Source organism: Hypanus sabinus, chromosome 17, assembly GCF_030144855.1.
Source record: "Hypanus sabinus isolate sHypSab1 chromosome 17, sHypSab1.hap1, whole genome shotgun sequence".
Classification (NCBI taxonomy): domain Eukaryota; kingdom Metazoa; phylum Chordata; class Chondrichthyes; order Myliobatiformes; family Dasyatidae; genus Hypanus; species Hypanus sabinus.
In genome coordinates, this window is record NC_082722.1 from 83,430,524 (window position 1) to 83,446,425 (window position 15,902).

At 42.6% G+C, this 15,902-nt stretch overlaps 1 protein-coding gene across 2 annotated transcripts in view; it reads left to right on the forward strand.

The window, feature by feature from the left end:
- Positions 1-15,902, forward strand: part of zc3h18 (zinc finger CCCH-type containing 18) — a 277,949-nt gene that overhangs the window by 243,479 nt on the left and 18,568 nt on the right. For both annotated transcript variants that reach the window (XM_059993355.1, XM_059993354.1), the window contains exons 13-15: positions 6,744-6,893; positions 10,165-10,305; positions 11,821-11,987. In XM_059993355.1, the coding sequence (XP_059849338.1) occupies positions 6,744-6,893; positions 10,165-10,305; positions 11,821-11,987 (458 nt within the window). The remainder of the gene's footprint in view (positions 1-6,743; positions 6,894-10,164; positions 10,306-11,820; positions 11,988-15,902) is intronic.

A 15,902-nucleotide genomic window follows, 5' to 3' on the forward strand; every position in this document is an offset into this window, starting at 1 on the left:
AAAGAGGGTCAACTGTATTCCAAAAACAAAGAAATACTCAAACAGCAAAATAGTACAACCATGGCTGATGAGGGAAGTCAAAGCTAATGTAAAAGCAAAGTGAGAACATACAACAGAGTAAAAATTAGTGGTAAGACAGGATTGGGAGCTTTCAAAATCTAGAGAGTAACTAGAAGAATCATTAAGAGGGAAAAGATGAAATATTAAAAACAAGCTTGCAAACAATATCAAAGTGGATAATAAAAGCTTTTTCAAGTATGTGTAAAAAAAAAGAGATGAGAGTGGAAATAGGACTGCTAGAAATTGAGGCCGAAGAAATACGAAGGACAAGGAAATGACAGATGAACTAAATGAGTATTTTGCATCAGTCTTCACTGTGAAAGACACTAGTAGTGTGCCAGATGTTGAAGTGTGCGAGGAAAGAGAAGTGAGTGCAGTTACTAATACAAGGGAGAAGGTGCTCAAAAAATCTGAAAGACTTCAGGATGCATAAGTCAACCAGGCCAGATGAACCACATCCTAGGGTTATCTTTCTTAATAATTGGACTCCAGCATGGTGAATTGTTAAGGATGACGTTATTGAGTACTTGGCGACATGAAACAAGATAGAACAAAGTTAGCAAGGGAAAATTTTGCCCGACAATCCTATTGAAATTTTTTGAAGAGATTACAAGTAGGAGGGATAAAGTGGATGCTGTGGATGTTGCATATTTGGACTTTCAGAAGGCCTTTGACAAGTTGCCATGCGTAAGGCTGCTTACCAAGTTAAGAGCAGATAGTATTACAGGAGATATACTGGCATGGTTGTTGGAGCATTGGCTGATTGGTAGGAGACAGCGAGTGGGAATAAAAGGATCCTTTTCTGGTTGGCTGTCAGTGACTAGTGGTGTTCTACAGGGGTGGGTGTTGGGACCACTTCTTTTTCTGCTGTATATCAATGATTTATGTGATGGAATAGATGGCTTTGTTGACAAGTTTTCAGATGATACGAAGATTAGTGGAGGGTAGGTAGTGTTGAGGGAAGAGGTAGATGGCAGAAGGATTTATACAGATGAGGAGAATGGGCCAGAAAGCGGCAAACAAAATACAGTATTGGAAAATTCATGATCATGCACTTTGGTAGAAGAAATAAATGTGCAGATTATTATCTAAATGGGGAGAAAATCCAAAAATCTGAAATGCAAAGGGACTTGGGAGTCCTTGTGCAGAACACCCTAAAGGTTAACTTACAGGTGCGGAAGGCAAATGCAATGTTAGCACTCATTTCAAGAGATCTAGAATACAAGAGCAGGGATGTGATGCTGAGGTTTTATAAGGCACTGGTGAGGCCTCACCTTGAGTATTGTGAACAGTTCTAGGCTCCTTATCTAAGAAAAGATGTGCTGGCGTTGGAGGGAGTTCAGAGAAGGTTCACAAGGATGATTCTGGGAATGAAAGGATTATCATATGAGGAATGTTTAATGGTTTGGGGTCTGTACTCGCTTGAGTTTAGAAGGATGAAGGGGGTTCTCATTGAAACCTTTTGAATATTGAAAGGCCTAGCCAGAGTAGATGTGGAAAGGATGTTTCCACTGGTGGGGGAGTCTAGGACAAGAGGATAGAGCCTCAGGATGTAAGGGGCTGTCCATTTAAAACAGATGTGGAGAAATTTCTTGAGCAAAAACTAGTGAATCTGGGTGGTGGAACTTATTACCACAGGCAGTTTTGGAGGCCAGGTCGTTGGGTGTATTTAAGGCAGAGCTTGATGGGTTCTTGACTGGACATGGCATCGAAGGTTACGGGAAAAAGGCTGAGAAGTGAGGCCTAATTCTACTCCTATGTCTTATAGTTTCAATTGATTGTAGTAAAAATACACCTGTATCTGGAAGGTCCAGCTGCTGGCGAGTCAGTATCCTGACGAAAACTACACCATGAAGTCAAAAGAACACCCCAAACAACACCATGAAAAGGTTATTGAAAAGCGCAAGTCAGGATGTGGATGCAAGAAAATTTCCAAGTCACTGAATATCCTTTTGAGTACAGTTAACTTAATCATCAGGAAATTGAAAGAATATAGCACAGCTGTAAATCTGCCTAGAGCAGGCCAATCTTAAAATCTAAGTGACCATGCAAGAAGGAGACAAGTGAGCGAGGCCACCAAGAGACCTATGATAACTCTGGAGGAGACCAAGCTTAGTGGCTGAGATGGGAGAGTGGCAAAGCAAAGGTCACTGTTGAAAATCTCAGCTAGAGTTTGCCAGAAAGCATGTGGGAGAATCTGAAGGGCACTAGCTCCCCCAGCATTCAGGATATTTTCCAAAGGTAGCGCCATCATTGAAGGACTCCCATCACCTAGGATATGCCCTCTTGGCATTGCGACCATCAAGGAGAGGATACAGGAGCTGAAAAACACACACTCAACGTTTCAGAAACAGCTTCTCCCACTCTACCATCAGATTTCTGAATGGGCAATGAAGCCATTTACACTATCTTCCTTTTTGGACTATCTGCGGTGCCTGTGACAAGAATTTACCCCTTCACCTTGGAAGTTTTCATGTTTTATTGCTTTACAACATTAAATCACAGTGGATTTAATTTGGCTCTTCTTTGACACTGATCAACAGAAAAAGACTCTTTCATGTCAAAGTGAAAGCCTCTCTACAAAGTGATCTAAATTAATTACAGATATCAAACACAACATAACTAATTGCAAAAGTACTTATCCCCTTTAATGTGGAACCAGTTGGCTTTAGAAGTCACATAATTTGTTAAATGGAGATCTGTTTTTGGAGACCTGTGTGCAATCAAGGTGTTTCAATTGATTGTTGTAAAAATATACCTGTAGCTAAAAAGTCATGGCAAAATAATACACCATGAAGACAAAAGAACATTCCAAGCAACTCTATGAAAAGGTTATTGAAAAGTTTCAGTGGCTGAAATGGGAGAGACCATGCCTGGGTGCTTCACCAGTCACAGCTTAATGGGAGAGTGGCAAAGAGAAAGCCACTGTTGAAAAAAAAACTCACAGGAAATCTCGGTTAGAGTTTGTCAGAAGGCATCTGGGAGACTCTGAAGTCAGCTGAAAGAAGATTCTATGGTCTGATGAAACCAAAGTTGAGCTTTTTGGCCATCAAACTAAACACTACATTTGGTGTAAGCTAAACACCATACATTATCAAGAACACACCATTCCTACCGTGAAGCATGGTGGTGGCTGCATCATGCTGTGGGGATGTTTCACTGCAGCAGGTCCTGGAAGATTTGTGAAGGTAGACAGTAAAATGAATGCAGTAACATACAGGGAAATCCTGGAGGAAAACCTGATGCAGTCTGCAAAAGAACTGTGACTTGGGAGAAGATTTGTGTTCCAGCAAGGCAATAACCCCAAGCATAAAGCCAAAGCTACACAGGAATGGCTTAAAAAGAACAAAGTTAATGTCCTGGAGTGGCTGGACTTAAAAAGGGCTGTTCACTCATGATCCCCATGCAGTTTGATCTATCAGATTGAGCAGTTTTGTAAAGAAGAATAGGGAAAAATTTCAGTGTTCAGATATGCAAAGCTAATAAAGACCTATCCACACAGACTCAAGGCTGTAATTGCTCCCAAAGGTGCATCTACTAAGTACTGACTTGAAAGGGGTAAATACTTATACAATCAATTATTTTGTGCTTTATATTTGTAATTAATTTAGATCATTTTGTAGAAATCTGTTGTCACTTTGTCACGACAAAGTCTTTTTCTGTTGATCAGTGTCAAAAAACCCAGATTAAATCCATTGTAATTCAATGTTGTAAAAAATAAAACATGAAAACTTCCAGGGGCAGAGGTGACTACTTTTTTATAGGCACTGTATTTCTTGATTGGAACATGTTGCTTATTGAGATGTATGAAAAAAAGAATGTTTATGACATTGTGGGTGGCTGCTGAATTTTTTTATCCTAATTGGCCTGGCTTCAGACCTTTATTAGTACAGAACAACAACAACAATAAGATATCCACTTTGGTGGCAAGAACAGGAAGGCAGATTACTATCGAAATGGAGTCAAGTTAGGAAAAGGGGAGATCTAGGTGTTCTTGTACATCAGTCAATGAAAGCAAGCATGCAGGTACAGCAGGCAGTGAAGAAAGCTAATGGCATGCTGGCTTTCATAACAAGAGGAATTGAGTATAGGAGTAAACAGGTCCTTCTGCAGCTGTACAGGGCCCTGGTGAGACCCCACCTGGTGTATTGTGTGCAGTTTTGGTCTCCAAATTTGAGGAAAGACATTCTTGCTATTGAGGGAGTGCAGCGTAGGTTCACAAGGTTAATTCCCAGAATGGCGGGACTGTCATATGTTGAAAGTTTGGAGTGACTGGGCTTGTATACACTGGAATTTAGAAGGATGAGAGGGGATCTGATTGAAACATATAAGATTATTAAGGGATTGGACACACTGGAGGCAGGAAGCATGTTCCCATTGATGGGTGAGTCCAGAACTAGAGGCCACAGTTTAAGAATAAGGGGTAGGCCATTTAGAACAGAGATGCGGAAAAACTTTTTCACCCAGAGAGTGGTGGATATGTGGACTGCTCTGCCCCAGAAAGCAGTGGAGGCCAAGTCTCTGGATGCATTCAAGAGAGAGTTAGATAGAGCTCTTATAGATAGCGAGGTCAAGGGATATGGGGAGAGGGCAGGAACGGGGTACTGATTGTGTTTGATCAGCCATGATCACAGTGAATGGCGGTGCTGGCTATAAAGGCCGAATGGCCTACTCCTGCACCTACTGTCTATTGTCTATATGTCAATAAGATTGAAAGAGTGCAGACAAAAGTTACAAGGGTATTTTAGGGACTTCAGGACCTGAGTTATAGGGAAAGGTTGAATAAGTCAGGACTTTATTTTTCTGGAGCACTGGAGAATGAGGGGAGATTTGGTAGATGCATACAAAATTATGCAGGATTCCAAAAGGCTAAATGCAAGCATGCGTTTCCACTGATGTTGAGTGAGACTGCAATTAGAAGTTATGGGTTAACAAAGAACACAGAAACTTACAGTACATTGCATGCTCTTCAGCCCACAGTATTGTGCCGACCATGTAACCTACTCCAGAGACTACTTAGAATGTCCCTAGCACATAGCCCTCTAGTTTTTCTAAGCTCCATGTACCTATCTTTTAAGACCCTATTGCATCTGATTCCTCTACCGTTGCCAGAAGTACATTCCATGCCCCCACCACTCCTCTGGTGAAAAACTTACCCCTGACATCCCCTTAGTACCTATTTCTAAGCATCTTAAAACTATACCCCCTCGTGTTAGCCATTTCAGCCCTGAGAAAAAGCCTCTGGCTATCCATACGATCAATGCCTCTCATCATCTTATACAACTCTATCAAGTCACCTCTCATCCTTTGTCACTCCAAGGAAAAAAAGCCAAGTTCGCTCAACCTATTTTCATAAGGCATGCTTTCCAATCCAGGCAACATCTCGTCTGCACTGTCTCTATAGTATTCACATCCTTCCTGTAGTGAGGTGACCAGCACTGAACACAGTACTCCAAGTGGGATCTGACCGAAGTCTTACATAGCTGTAACATTATCTCACGGCTCTTGAACTCAGTCCCACGGCTGATGAACGCCAACACTGTCTACCTGTGCAGCAGCTTTGAGTGGCCTGTCAGCACAAACCACAGGATCTCTCAGATTCTCCACACTGCAATATATTCTGTCTTCAAATTGGACCTATCTAAATTAACCACTTCACACTTATCTGGGTTGAAGTCCATCTGTCCAGTTCTGCATCCTATTGATGTCCTAATGTAACCTTTAACAACCCTCCAGAATATCCACAACAGCCTCAACCTTTGTGTCATGGCAAACTTACTAACCCACCCTTCTACTTCCTCATCCAGGTCATTTATAAAAATCACAAAGTGGCAGGGTCCCAGAGCAGTTCCCTGTAGAACACCACTGGTCACTGATCTCCATGCAGATTACAAACCGTCTACAACCACCCTTTGCCTTCTGTGGGCAAGCCAATTTGGGATCTACAAAGCAAGATCTCCTTGAATCTCATGCCTCCTTACTTTCTGAAGGAGCTTTGCATGGGGAACCTTATCAAGTGCCTTACTGAAGTCCATATACACTACATCCGCTGCTCTTCCTTCATCAATGTGCTTTGTCACATCCTCAAAGAATTAAATCAGACTTGCAATGCACAAGTCTGACAAAGCCATGCTGACTATCCCTAAGCAGATTATGTCTCCAAATGCTCATAAATCCTGCCTCTCAGGATCTTCTCCAACAGTTTACCCATCACTGAAGTCAGACTCACTGGTCTATAATTTCCTGGGTTATCTCTACTCCCTTTCTTGAACAAGGGAACAACATTTGCAAATCTCCAGTCATCTGGTACTTATCCCGTCCCTATTGATGATGCAAAGTTCATCGTAAGAGGCTCAGCAATTTAAAGAGTGAAAGGTGAAATATTTAAGGGAACCTGAGGGGGAGCCACTTCACTCAGAAAGTAGTGAGAGTGTGGAACTAGCTGCCAGTGCAAGTAGTTAATGTGGGTTCAATGGCAACACTTAAGAGAAATTTGGATAGGTATCTGAAAGGAGTGTTGTCGTCTGGTATGGGGTAATGGGTATTTAGCAGATTAATAGTTCGGCACAGAGTAGATGGAACAAAAGGCCTGTGCTGAACAGCTGTATGACTCAAGAATTTCTAGTAGCTCTTGGCTATTACTCACGGGCTACTTAATATTATATCTTCTGTTTCTCCAACAGTGATAAGACTGTGAAAAAACTGCCGTCGCCACAGCCTTCAGGTCCATCTGCAGGAGCAAAGGTTACAAAGGCTGGTGCAGAGGGTGTGAAACCTACCGAGAACAGAGAGGGAAGGAAGAAGGAGCGGGTGCCCCGCACACCACCCCGGAGGTCTGGCAGCCAGTTACTTTTTGATAAGCTCTTTGCTTTGGCCAAAGCTATAATCTGTGGGACATCATTTTCTCCAACCCTGACAGAACATCCTCAACACATCACTGCAGAGAGAAATAGTTAATTTGTTACAGTATTATTGATACTGGCTTCTTAGATTCCAGATTCCCCACAATCTCAGTGGGGATTCAGTATCACATCTCCCTGCCAGTAGTCAAGGCCTATAGACACCAGTTCAGTAATTTCACTGTTTACTTCTGTACTGCTTAAGCTCTTTCACTAGAGTTAAAATTTTAAAGTAAATTCATGTAACTATGTACAACCCTGAGATTAATCTTCTTGCAGGCATTCACAGTAAATACAAAGGAACGCAATACAATTAATGAAAGACCACACAGAACACAAGGGCAAACAACCATTGTGCAAAATGCATTGCTTTCAAGTCTAATTATCACTTAACTATACATGAGTACAACCAAACAGAACAGCATTCCTCTGGGGGCAAGGTGCAAAACACAGTCCCTTAAACACAGGTTCATGGTGAGGGGTAAAGATTAAAAGCAGATTAAGGAGCAAGTTGATAGGCACCTTGATTAGCATGAACCTGTGACTAAGGGACATGTTGCCATGTTCTCTGTGTATCTATGCTATTTTGCTAGATTGCCCACATTTTGCTATCTTCTCAATTCCCAAATTGTTACTCTTATGGCTGTCCACACCTACCCTCATTTTCAGCACAATGGTCCTCTCTGTACTAACCTTCTATCTTCAATGTGATGAATGTACTTCTTTGTTTTGCCTGCTTTCTGGAAGGTTCTTATACCTAAAGCTCTTTCATATCCTCTGTATCTTGCTTTCTTTCAGATTAAAATTGATTGCTATTATTGACAGATGAATGTGAGAAGAAAATGAGTGGCAGATGGTGCATCCATTTTTGTGGCTCTCTTTGTCTGCCTTCACATCTTATTCATCAGCTCCACTCCCCTCCCTTTCCCTGCCCCACCATGTCTGACCCCCTCAGTCCACAGATCCTTTCTCACCACTCCCCTTCATACCATCTCACATCTCTACTCTCAGTCCTGATTCCCAGTTGAAACTCAAAACATTGACAATTCCTTTCCTCCCACAGAAATGACCCAAGCCATAGAATTTCCCCAGATTACAACGTCTGCAAGTCACTTGCTTCTCTGCTTGAAGAAATGACTGACTGACTACTCAGTCTATGCTTCTCATAATTTTATAAACTTCAGGTCTCCCCTTGGCCTCCAGAAAAAAGTGTGTCCAACCTCTGCTAATAGCTTATATTCCCTATCCAGGCAACCTAGTGAACCTCTTCAGCACTTTTTCTAAAGCCTACACATCCTGCCTGTAATGGGGTGACCAGAACTACACACAATTTGATTGTTCTCATTATTCCTCTCTATCTGACTTGTTCCATTTGCTTGTGTAACGTGCTGTAAGGTTTCCCTGCTAATGTAATGGCCTCTTTGTAGTATTTCACTGCTAAGGTAATGGTTTCTCTGTAGCAGCAATGTTTGGGTTATGATTAGAGATAATGGGGCTTTGAAGTGCCATCCAATGAGAGGGATGTTATTCTTTCTTGCGGGTCTGGGAACAGGGATTTCGTGGTCTTTTGTAGGGGAGAGATGAGGAGAGAAGAAAGAGTTGGTAGACCTCCGAACGGAGTGGACTTGGAGTGAGAGTCCAAGGGTCGACTACGCTCAGAGGAGGCTGACGGGGAACAAATGAACAGAACCATGAGCTCCCGTGTTGCACATTTGTCTTCAGAGTAGCCAGGAGGTCGAAGAATACTGCAAGTCATCTATTCGATGCATACGGCAGAAGACACTGCCTATGTGGCCACTCCCTTGTCCCACTTGCAGAGTGCAGGACCCCTGGACCTGGTGTGTATGGATTTCCTGTCAATAGAACCCAATGCCAGCAACAAGGCGAATGTCCTGGTCATCACGGACCACTACACCAGATATGCTCAGGCTTTTCCTACCAAGGACCAGAGGATGTCTACAGTGGCAAAGCCGTTGTGGGAGAAATATTTCATTTATTAAGAATACATAGAAATCAGGGATGGGATTTTGAGAGCAGATTCATCCATGAGTTACTGGGCATACTTGGAGTTGATAAGTCGAGGACCATGCCGTATCATCTGCAGGGTGATACCCAGCCCAAGAGGTTAAATCGGACCTTGCTAGACATGCTCAGTACCTTGGACTTGTGTGAAATTGCTATAAAATTAATTCTAGAGGCCAAACTGGACAGAGAGGAAGGCTATCAAGTTTGCAGCTGGAAAAATGACGTGGTATTTCATGCAGAGAAGTGTGAGGTGATGCACTTTAGTAGGACAAACTGGAATAGGACTTACACAGTGAACATAGGGCAATGGGTGTGCGGAAGAGCAGAGGAATCTGAGAATACAGATCCATAATTCCTTAAAAATGGTGTAACAGGTAGAAAAGGTAGGTCATAAAGAGAGCTTTTGGTACATTGGCGTTCATAAATCAGAATGCTGAGTACAGGAGTTGGGGTGTTATGTTGAAGCTGTATAAGACTTTGGTGAGGCCTAATTTTGTCGTTTCAGTTACCTCCCTTCAGGGAAATATATCAATCAGATTGAAAGAGTGCAGAGAAAATATCCAAGGATGTTGCTGAAACTTCAGGACCTGAAGTATAGGGAAAAATTAGGATTTTTTTTTCCTGAAGTGGAAAAAAAGTGGGGGGGGATTTGATATAGGTATACAAAATTACAAGTAGTATAGATAGGGTAAATGGATTGGGAGAGACTACAACTTGAGGTCGTAGGTTAAGATTGAAAGGTGAAATGTTTAAAGGAAGCTGAGGGGCAACCTCCTTGCTCAGAGAGTGATGTGAGTGTGGAACGAGCTGTCAATGGAAATTTCAACATTCAAGAGAAATTTGAATAGGTTCATGGATGGGAGAGGTGTGGAGGGCTTATGGCATGGGTTCAGGTCAATGGGAAAAGGCAGAATAACAGCCTGGTATGGACTAGATGGGCCAAAGGGCCTGTTTCTGTACCTCAGTACTCTGATTTATGAACTATAAACAAGAGGGGCCACCAAAGGACAAAATGCATAATGGTTTTTATTTTTCAGTGTAGTACATTAAGGCCCCATGCTGAGGAAATGCTTACTTAAGTTCTTAGCTGTTCCTTTGGATTATTCTATTTACATCTGGTCGGTCTCTCTAATATTCCTTATCTGAACACTAAGCCCTAAATTGTCTTTTTTGTTAACAGGCAGACTGCAAGTGGGAGTGGTAGTGATAGTGGCAGTAGTTACAGTGGGTCAAGTTCACGTTCACCATCACATTCTCGCTCCATGTCTCGGTCTACGTCAGCATCTGGCTCTCGATCTGCATCAGGTTCCCACCGATCCAGGTAAAGTGGGCTGTCTCTGGTCAGCAGTGTGGATTTTCTAGTGCAAAATGCATTTCAACTAATTAGTCATCCTGCCACTATGCTCGTAATGAGCAGTCGTTTTCTGAGAGAGGTCAGTGCGCAGCAACACTAGTTTAGGCTAATATAGTCATGTCCCTTAAAGGTCAAGGGCCTCAGAATCTTAAACTGGAAAAGAGGAAAACACCAAAATTCTGACTCTGGATCACAAATGGTTAAAGATGAGATTTAATTTGCTCATGTATGCTGAAGCATCCAGTGAAATATGTTGATTTTGTCAACAGCCAACACAATGTGAATTTGTATGTGTTGTGGGCAGCTCATGTGTTGACATGCTTCTGGCCCAATATGGTATGTCCACAACTTACTAACCATACGCCTTTGGAATGTGGGAGAAAACTGGAGCACACAGTCAGGGGAAAACATGCAAACTCCTTTCAGAAAGTAGTGGGTACTCTGATCCTACAGCTGGTGCTGCAAAGCATTACGCAGCCATGCCACCCTCAGTCCATGTGGTGACGCTTGTTGTCTGCAAGTTCAGGGTAGGTTTTTAGCGGGCTTCTTATGAGTTCTTATGTGAATTGACTGGCAGCCCTCACTACTTGAGAAATATAGGACTCATAGGACCTGAATAAGGAGCAGATATCTGAAATAAAACTAAAGCTTGACATCATTGTACAGAAGGAGAAACAGTTTTTGTGTTAACCTTTTTTGAGACTGGAATTCCTTTAACAGTTGTTAAAATTATCAATGACCTTTTTAAACAAAAATTCTGCAGCTGTCAATATAGGATCTGAACTTGCTCCCTGCATTACTAACTCAACTGTTGAGCCTCCACCATGTAAATCTACAGTAATAATACATAAATTGACAGCATTGACAATGGAATTCATTCAACTCTGGGCATCTGAGTTGCCTCTCATAGATTAGCTCAGAGTGTGATCTGCTTGGGTGTCAATGCAACTGAATACCCAATAGAGGAACTCAGCAGGTCAGACAGCATCAATGGAAAGGAATAAACATTTAACGTTTTGGGGGTAAGACCCTTCATCAGGACTGGGAAGGAAGTGCGAAGATACCAGAATAAGAAAGTGGAGGGAGGTGGAAAAGTACGAACTGGTGGGTAATAGGTGAAAAGAGCGGTGGGTGGCTGTGGGGGGATGAAGTGAGAAGAAGGGAGGTGATAGGTGGAAAAGATAAAGAGCTGAGTAAGGAATCTGATAGAAGACAGTGGACTATGGGAGAAAGGGAAGGAGGAGGGGCGCCAGAGGGATGTGATCGGCTGGTATGGTGAAGCGAAAGGGTAAGGGGGAACTGGAATAGGGAATGAAAAAAGAGAGAGGGGAAATATCTTTTCCTTGTTAAAAGAAGCTACAAGTTTGATAACAGGAATGAATTCAGAAGCTTGATGTGTCATTTGAGTTGGTCACACATTTGTACCCCAGAGTTTTATTTGGAATTATGTAAAAGTGCTTTAAAGAATTCATTTTGTTCTAGATCCCTCAGTGTGAGCAGTGTGTCTTCTGTGTCCAGCGCATCGTCAAGCAGTAGCTCTATCAGAAGTGCAGACTCGGAGAATATGTATGCAGATCTAGCCAGTCCTGTGTCCTCTGCAAGCTCCAGATCACAAGCCCCTCCTCAGCAGCAGAAGCAAAAGGAAAAAGGTGCGTACCATCCCTTGGCAGAAAAGAATTCACACCAGTCCTAAAGAGCTGATTTGTGCCCAGACTGATGTGAAGGAATGTAACCCAGGCACTAGTTGCCAAGGTCTACAGGCATTTGTTACAGCTCTCGGCTGCCTTTTGGTTGGTAAATTCTGTCCAACTCTGCTGTATGGCTCAAGTTCCAAGTAACCGAGCTCTTTTAACTGAGTATAGGATGTTAGACAATAGACAATAGGTGCAGAAGTGGACCATTCGGCCCCTCGAGTCTGCACCGCCATTCTGAGATCATGGCTGATCATTCACTATCAATACCCAGTCCCTGCCTTGTCCCCATATCCCTTGATTCCCCTATCCATCAGATATCTATCTAGCTCCTTCTTGAAAGCATCCAGAGAATTGGCCTCCACCATCTTCCGAGGCAGTGCATTCCACACCTCCACAACTCTCTGGGAGAAGAAGCTCTTCCTCAACTCTGTTTTAAATAAATGACCTCTTATTCTCAATCCATGCCCTCTGGTCCTGGACTCTCCCAACATCTGGAACATATTTCCTGCCTCAATCCTATCAAATCCTTTAATTATCTTAAACATTTCAATCAGATCCCCTCTCAATCTCCTCAATTCCAGTGTGTACAAGCCCAATCTCTCCAATCTCTCCGTGAAAGACAGCCCTGCCATCCCAGGAATCAACCTAGTGAATCTACGCTGCACTTCCTCAATTGCCAGAATGTCCTTCCTTAAACCTGGAGACCAAAACTGTACACAATATTCCAGGTGTGGTCTCACCAGGGCCCTGTACAAATGCAAAAGGACATCCTTGCTCTTGTACTCAATTCCCCTTGTAATAAAGGCCAACATTCCATTTGCCCTCTTCGCTGCCTGTTGCACTTGCTCATTCACCTTCATTGACTAATGAACTAGGACTCCTAGGTCTCTTTGCATTTCTCCCTTACCTAAGTCTACACCGTTCAGACAATACTCTTCCCTCTTGTTCCTGCTTCCAAAGTGGATAACTTCACATTTATTCACATTGAATGACATCTGCCAAGTATCTGCCCACTCACCCAGCCTATCCAAGTCTCCCTGTATTCTCCTAACGTCCTCTTCGCATGTCACACTGCCACCCAGTTTAGTATCATCAGCAAACTTGCTGATATAGTTTTCAATGCCCTCATCTAAATCGTTGACATAAATCGTAAAGAGCTGTGGTCCCAATACAGAGCCCTGTGGTACCCCACTAGTCACCTCTAGCCAGTCCGAGAAACACCCATTTACTGCTACCCTTTGCTTTCTATCTGTTTGTGTTTGTTCTGCTTGTGTTTGCCTTTGGTGTTGACGTAGTAATTAAAATATTCAAGTTGGATCATGCTACAGTTGTAATCTTGGCAGCAGATCAGTAACATGGAATTTCCAAACCTGGTATGCATTCACAAATTAAATTAACATTAAACCAGTTTGAAATGCAGAGAATTGTTTTAACCCATTAATGACATGAACAACACCTGGATAATCTTAATTTCTATAGACCTTGTAGTCCAGATCTAAAATTTGCACTCACCCGTATCTGTTATGTTGATAATTTAATACATTAATTTAGTTACTGTGAATTAGTCATGGAGTCATAGAGACAGTCCCTTCGGCCCATCTAATCTGTGCTGAGCTATAAATCTGCCTAGTCCTATTGACCTGCACCTCAACCTTCATACCCCTCCCATCCATGTACCTATCCAAATTTCTCTTAAATGTTGAAATCTAACCCCCATCCGCAACTTATGCTGGCAGCTTGTTCCACACTCACCATTCTCCCCTTCAATATTTCACCTTTCACCCTAAACCCAAGACCTCTGATTCTGATCTCACCCAACCTCAGTGAAAAAACCCTGCTTGCATTTACTCTATCTATACTTCTCATAAATTTTCAATTAAATTTCCCCTCATTCTTCTACGATCTGGGGAATAAAGTACTAACCTATTCAATCTTCCCCTGTAACTCAGGTCCTCAAGTCCTGGCAATTGTAAATTGTCTCCACACTCTTTAAATCTTATTAACGTCTTTCCTGTAGGTAGTCGACCAAAAACTGTACGCAGTACTCCGGGTTGGGTCTCACCACCACACTAAGTCAATGTCTCTGTGATAACAAGTGAGGAAGTTTATTTCAATAGCACTTTTCAAACACAAGGCAGTTCAAAGTGCTTTACATGGAACAAGATATAAAAATCTATCATCAAATTTCAGACAATATATAAGAAAATAAAGTCAATCAAAAATAGCTACGATATATAGAAATTCAAATGCAGGAGATTCTAATTAAAAGTACAGTGAAAAGAGAAGTTTTAAGCCTTGGTTTAAAAGAAATTAAAATTGGGGCAGACTTCAGATCCTCTAGAAGGTTATTCCAAATACAGGAAACATAGTAACTAAAAGCTGCTTCACCATGTTTATTTTTGACCAGGGTGGCGGTAAGCAGACCCGCCCCAGACACCTAAGAGCTCGAGAAGGTTCATAATGCAGCAAGAGATGTACTTTGGCCCTAAACCATTCAGTGCTTTATAATCCAATGGTGATATTTTAAAGTCAATCCTCTGATGGACAGGAAGACTGTAGCAATCTGAGAACTGGAGTAGTAAGTTGTACTTTCTTGGTCTTGGTGAGGACTCTAGCAGCAGTGTTCTGAATGAACTGTAGCTGTCTGAGTGATTTTTTTTTACAGAGAACTGTGAAAACGTCATAAGAGTAATCAAGCCTAATAAAAATAAATGCATGGATGTGTTTTTCTAGATCTTGCTGAGATATAAACCCTTTAACACCCACTATATTTTTAAGAATTATTTACTTGCAAAGCTTCAAGATGTGGCTTTAATAACGAAGTGTGGGGTGAGACAGTATGGTGGCTAAGTTACAGGATTTGCAAACAGAGTTCTGGGCCACATAACCCAGGGCCACCAGGTTTAAATCCCACCATGTTAGTGAGGAAGTTAAATTCAAATCATTATATCAGTCTCATAGACCATCAGACAATCTCTTGAAGGACATAGAAGTTCAAGAAATCAGTTTTCATGCTATCATGTTTTCAGGCTACCCAGACATTATAGGGTGTTATTCCTCCAACCTGAGTGGAGGAGTGATGGAGGGAGGCTATGGACTAATATGTGGGAATGGGAAGTGGAATTAAAATGGGTTGCCAGTGGAAAATCCTGCTTTTTCTGGCAGACAGAGCGTAGGTGCTCGGTGATGCAGTCTCCCAGTCTACGCAGGACTCACTGATGTACAGGAGCACAGGATACAGTAGATGACCCTAACAGACTCACAGGTGAAGTGTCACCTCATTGGAAGGACTTTTTGGGGCCCTGAATGGTAGTAAGAGAGGAAGTGTAGCATTTGTTTTGCTTGCAATGGTAAGTGCCGGGGGTAGACTATAGGGGAGGGTCGAATGGACAAGGGAGTTGCGTAAGGAGCGATTGCTACAGAGAGCAGAAAGTGAGGGGGTGGGAAGATTTGTTTGATGGTGGGATCCCATTAGAGGTTGTGGAAGTTACGGAGAATTATGTGCGGGACACAGAGGCTGGTGGGGTGGTAGGTGAGGACAAGAGGAACCCTATCCCTGCTGGGATGGGAGGATGGGGTGAGGGCATTCCCCATTCCCATTTCCCTCTCTCACCTCATTTCCTTACCTGTCCTCGCCTATCAGATTTCCCTTTCTCCAGCCCTGTATCTCTTGCATCAATCGACTTTCCAGCTCTTTATTTCACCCCTCCCCTTCTCCCAGTTTCACCTATCACCCACTACCTTGTATTTCTTTTCCTCTTCCCCCCCCCCCCCACAGCCTTCTTACCCTGATCTTTTTACTCCAGTCCTTTTGAAGGGTCTTGGCCCGAAATGTCGATTGTTCACTCTTTTCCATAGATGTTGCCTGGC